The 5,000-nt window shown below is 39.1% G+C and overlaps 1 protein-coding gene across 1 annotated transcript in view; it reads right to left on the bottom strand.

Annotated features, from left to right (window-relative positions):
- Positions 1-5,000, bottom strand: part of LOC138055876 (fibronectin type III domain-containing protein-like) — a 45,522-nt gene that overhangs the window by 15,380 nt on the left and 25,142 nt on the right. Inside the window, exons 5-8 of the mRNA XM_068901744.1 lie at positions 4,699-4,910; positions 3,274-3,412; positions 2,952-3,082; positions 1,180-1,461 (exon numbers count right to left, since the gene is read on the bottom strand). Coding sequence (XP_068757845.1) covers positions 1,180-1,461; positions 2,952-3,082; positions 3,274-3,412; positions 4,699-4,910 — 764 coding nt within the window. The remainder of the gene's footprint in view (positions 1-1,179; positions 1,462-2,951; positions 3,083-3,273; positions 3,413-4,698; positions 4,911-5,000) is intronic.

The following is a 5,000-nucleotide window of genomic DNA, read 5'->3' as shown; positions in this document are numbered from 1 at the left end:
GACAACAGAGCACTGAGCTTCGATGCCCATCCATCTTTTTTCCACTTAGCTGTCTCAGAAAATCTCTCGAACCTCTGCAAATACGCGTCCAAATCGTCTTTACCATCAACAAACGAGGGGAGTTTAGGTGCCTTAGCCCGATCCTCTCTCACTTCAGGACGTCCGTCAGCACTCTCCACAGTCAAACGTGCAATTTCCAGCTCATGTTCTCTTTTTGCCGGTTCAATAGCCTCTTTCTGTTTCAACAGCTCGGCTTCCATTTCCAATTTTCTTAGTTTGCGTTCTTGTCGCCTAGTTTCTCTCTCTTCGTCTTCTCTTCTGCGCTTTTCCTCTTTCTCTTCCTCTTCCTTTCGTTTATCCTCCTCAAGCATTCGACGTCTCTCTTCTCTTTCTTCTTGTTCCTTTCTTCGTTCTTCTTCAAACTGTCTACGCTTTTCTTCTCTTTCCTCTTCCAATTGTCTGCGTCTTTCTTCTTTTTCTTCTTGTTCACGCACGAATTCAAGCAGCTTTTCTCCCTTCAATCCGAACTTTTCTCCAATGTGTATAAACTTATCCATTTCCATGGCACTATTTCACGGCAAAAACACAATATACTCTCTCGTACAGTTCTTCTTACTTTTTCTGTAACTTCTTCTTGAATTGTCCTTTCCTGGTTTCTGTAGTCAGCAAACAAATGAATTCCTCTCCCGGACAGGCCCCCAATGTTACGAGTTCGTATGTTTGAGGAAAGTTAGCTTGCAGACTAAACTGAACGCAGGGTTGTCGGAACAACAACAAGAAGATTTATTCCAAAAATGAACGTAGTTTCCACGAAGTAAAACTCTTAACAGCACGTACTCGATAAACTTACACGGCCTCCGCCAACTTGAATAAACACAGCTTCTGTCACACTTGACTAAACACGGCCAACGCCAACTCTCTTCGCTTGTGAAAAACTAGTTAGAAAAACACTCCGCTTGGACTCGTCTACTTATATACTCTGACAATAAATTTCTAGAACTTTCTAAATTAGTAATGAATCTAATTATAAAAAGATTACAAAACACACCGATTTAAAAACGCTTACGTACAAACCTAAATATAAACAAACTACGAACTCTCGCGAAGCTTCTAGACAGTAACGCTTGTCACGCAATACTATTTTTCGTAACAGTCATCCAACAATCTGCGTTTTATTACCATAAACAATCGCAGTGCTTTCTGCCAAATCACTTCCCAGGAAATTCTCCGCATAGCAGGCGTATTTGCCCTGATCTCGCCTACGTTGAACGTTGCTAATCACCAAGGTGCCGTCGTTTTCGATCTGGTAAGTCACACCAGGCGTGATATTGACAGCGTCCTTGTACCACGTGAATACGGTTGGTCTCGGAGCAGCTTCGGGGTCGCATTTCAATCGTCCTTCACTTTCTTGAAACAGGTAAAATGGACCAAATCCATTCTTTTGAAACGATGGTGCAATGGCTAAAAGTCATTCAAGATCTGTCAGTCACAAGTTAAATCATAGTTGGCTAAACTAAACTAATCATAAGTTTATTATAATGAATTAGGATAATAGACTTTATTTAAGCGACAATTCTTATAGCGCTTGGGCACTAATAATACAGGACACTGTATATGGAGATGATACTCTTTCATCAACTATAAGATTATGGAAAAAAAAGTGCAATATTAGCCGGCGCAGATACCTACCTTAAATTATCTTAAATAAAATCAAATGTTTTTTTTTTTTAAGGAGAGGGGAAAACCGAATTACCCGGGGAGAAAAAACTCTCGGAGCAGAGTAGAGAACCAACAAACTCTTACTCAACCCTCATACGATGCCGAGTCTGAGAATCGAACCCGGGCCACATTGGTGGGAGGCGAGTGCTCTAACAACTGCCCTTAATCCCTTCTCCCAGCTGAATTCTGTGCATCTATATCCTTAAGAGTACATAGGCTTTCTAATCAAGTTGCAAGGGGCTGTACACTAAGTTACATGTAAGGCTCACATTTTTCTGGTTCATGTTATTGTTGATGTCAATCGCAAAGAACGCTGGAAAAAAATCGATCCGTAACTTACAATAGTGCGACCCAAGAAAACGAGCTCAGTAAGATCACATTACTATTAAGGTTATTACTAAGGGCTCTTTCCTTTTGTCAGAACTGGCAGGCCACACGCGCCAGGTTGCAAAGAAAATGCAACAATTTGAAGAAACACTTGCATGATAATCCCTTGCATTCTCCTGGAGAAGGATATATCATCCTCGAAATGTATTCATTTGAAGGCGTAATGTTGAGTTACACCTTCCAAATGACCGGTCTGGCCCGTCAGTTCTGTCAAATGGAAAGTGCCCAGAATATAGCAAGATTACATATATCATAACACAGAAATGGGTTATCAACTGACTCTGGGTGACCACCGTAATTATATAGAAATTTGAAAGCGGACGTTTCGAGTGAAGCCCTTCGTTTGAGAGAATTACAATATTACATCTCTAGATCTTAACTGTGATCAAGCCAGAAGAAAATAAAATAAAAAAACAAAACAAACGTGTACATTTCAGTCAGCGATTGTTCGGAAGGTTAAATTAGATTGGTCACTGAGACATTCAGAATTTATTAAACACAACCTTTTTATTTAACATAGAGGCACACTCTCACAGCTTGGATGGTCTCATGGGAATGAAATCACGTGGGTTTCTAACAGTGATTTCAAGCCAGTAGTATGCAGTGGGCGGGCACAAAACCCAAGTCACCGGTCTCTATTTTACCAACACAGAAACAAACTTCAACATTCATTAAAGCTATTTTAAAAAGTTAGGCCAAAGGTCAGATTCAATGAATGTTAAGGTTTCTTTCAGTATTGGTAAATTGCAATGACCTGTGACTGGCAACCTGTGACCTGTGACAAAAACTTTCTCTACTAGTAAAATAATGTTCACAATACGATGTACAAACTACATTTAACTCACCTAACACTTCAACATAAGTTGACGAGACTATCATGCCATGTTTGTTTTCAGCTACACATTGGTAAATGCCGGCCTCGTTCAATGTAAGATCACTGAAAAGTAAGTCAGTATTCTCCTGTCGTACCTTTGAACTGTGAAAGGTACAAAAGATGGGGTTAATCATACATGAATTAGCAGAGACGAACACTTAAGTCCAGAAATCCACGTTAATGGCCATCTACCAATAAAGATTGCACTATTCACCACATTTTCAAACTCAAGGTCACTCATGAAGATACAGTGCAAGGAGAAACTAATTAATCTCAAATTGACTTTAACTAACCTTGGCACTAATTCAACTCCATCTCTGAACCATTTAATTTGTGGTTCAGGCTCTGCGTACACGTCACAGCTCAAGTTTGCACTTGATGCTATGGGAAATTTTTTCACTCTAGGTGGTTCAACATTCCATCTTGGAGCAACTGGGAAAAAGCATTGTTGAAGGATAATAAAATGATTACTAAATAAATAATTCAATAAAATAATGATAATTACTAATACTGTAACCGGTTGGTTCCTGATGAGGACCAGTAATTATTAATTAAATAAATTTACATTATATTACCATAAGATTGTAACATGCCAGAGAGGAAAAAAATTGAAGCCTCTTACCAATGAGAGACATAGAGAGGAAATTTATTTTTAATTATTGAGAGAGAGCGTGATTTTAGTGTTGAAAGGTATTTGTAACAATCAAGCCCCCCAATGTTGACAAACAGCGTGATTAGCATGTCACATAAGCCTTGTTGTCACCTGTCATGGAGATGACAGTGCAAAAGATATCTGATTTCATGGCAACGCAGTTGTCATTTGCAGAGAGCTGACAGTGCTACAATAAGTTGCAAAAATAGTGAAGACACTTCACCTTCTTGGGGCGTTATCAATGTACCTAGTATCTCTCACACTGCAGCCCCCTCCCCCCCTCCCTTATCAGTGTTGCTAGCAAGACAAAAAAATGTTGAAAACTTAAACAGTCAACATTCAAAGGGGGAGAGGGGAGAGGAAGTGGGAGAGATTTAAATTCTAGATACGGCGATCAGTCTTGGAAGCTAGAAAAATTGATTTATAATGAAAGCGTCTCAACAATTTTGCAACTTGTCGTAGCAACGCAGTTTTGATTTGAGTAGAGCTGATGGTGCAAAAAAATAATATTTAGTGTGCCCGCAATCAATGATCGTGTGACATTTTACTTAATCATCATACAAATGTATATCAAAATTAATCATATATTTACCCTTGTCTCCAGCAAAATTTTACCTTTTAATGTGCCTCACAAGGTACGTAAGAGAAAGATGCTAGTAATTGTAACTTGTCTCATGGCCAAGGCAGTGAGAGGCATGGGGCCTATTCCTTTGATGATGGCAGTAAATACTTTGCATTTGAAAGAATTTCGGCAATGTAATTTTTCTTAGTTCTTGACGTCACTGAAGGAATAGACCCATACCTCTAACTAGTTCGACCATGGAACAAATGAATACCAGCGTTGTTACTCTCTCGTACCTAATTGGGCCTATTAAAAGTAAAATCTAGTGGAGCAAAAGTAAAATGTGTCTTAGACATCTCACTTTTGCAAAAGAAAATACTTTATTTTATTATTTTTATTTTAACATTATTTTATTGGCGAAGTTTGCCCTAAGAGAAAAAGAACTCATCAAGAGGGCTCACTTCAAAATACTTTTAGGTATTAAGGTGCCCTTTAAGAGCTTACCTTCCACCCGAAGGTTAATATTACGTTCTTGTGGACCAATTTCTGTGGCTTGATTGTTGCTGGCTTGGCAGGTATAAATATCTTCGTGCATATTCTCATCCACCTTTGTGATGTTCAGGAGCCGTCCTTTCAATTGACTTGGAATTTCAAAGAAATCTACCCCATGTCGAAGTTCCTTTCCATTTTTTTTCCAGGTTATTGTTGGGAATGGTCTGTGAAAGAAAGGATTTTGCATCAAAACGTCTTAAAGACGTTATTAATGGAGGAGTCAGGGTGGATGGGGGGACCAGGGTGGCTTAATG

Source organism: Montipora capricornis, chromosome 7 (genome assembly GCF_036669925.1).
Source record: "Montipora capricornis isolate CH-2021 chromosome 7, ASM3666992v2, whole genome shotgun sequence".
In the NCBI taxonomy this organism is placed as follows: Eukaryota; Metazoa; Cnidaria; class Anthozoa; order Scleractinia; family Acroporidae; genus Montipora; species Montipora capricornis.
This window is presented reverse-complemented; position numbering and strand designations above follow the sequence as displayed.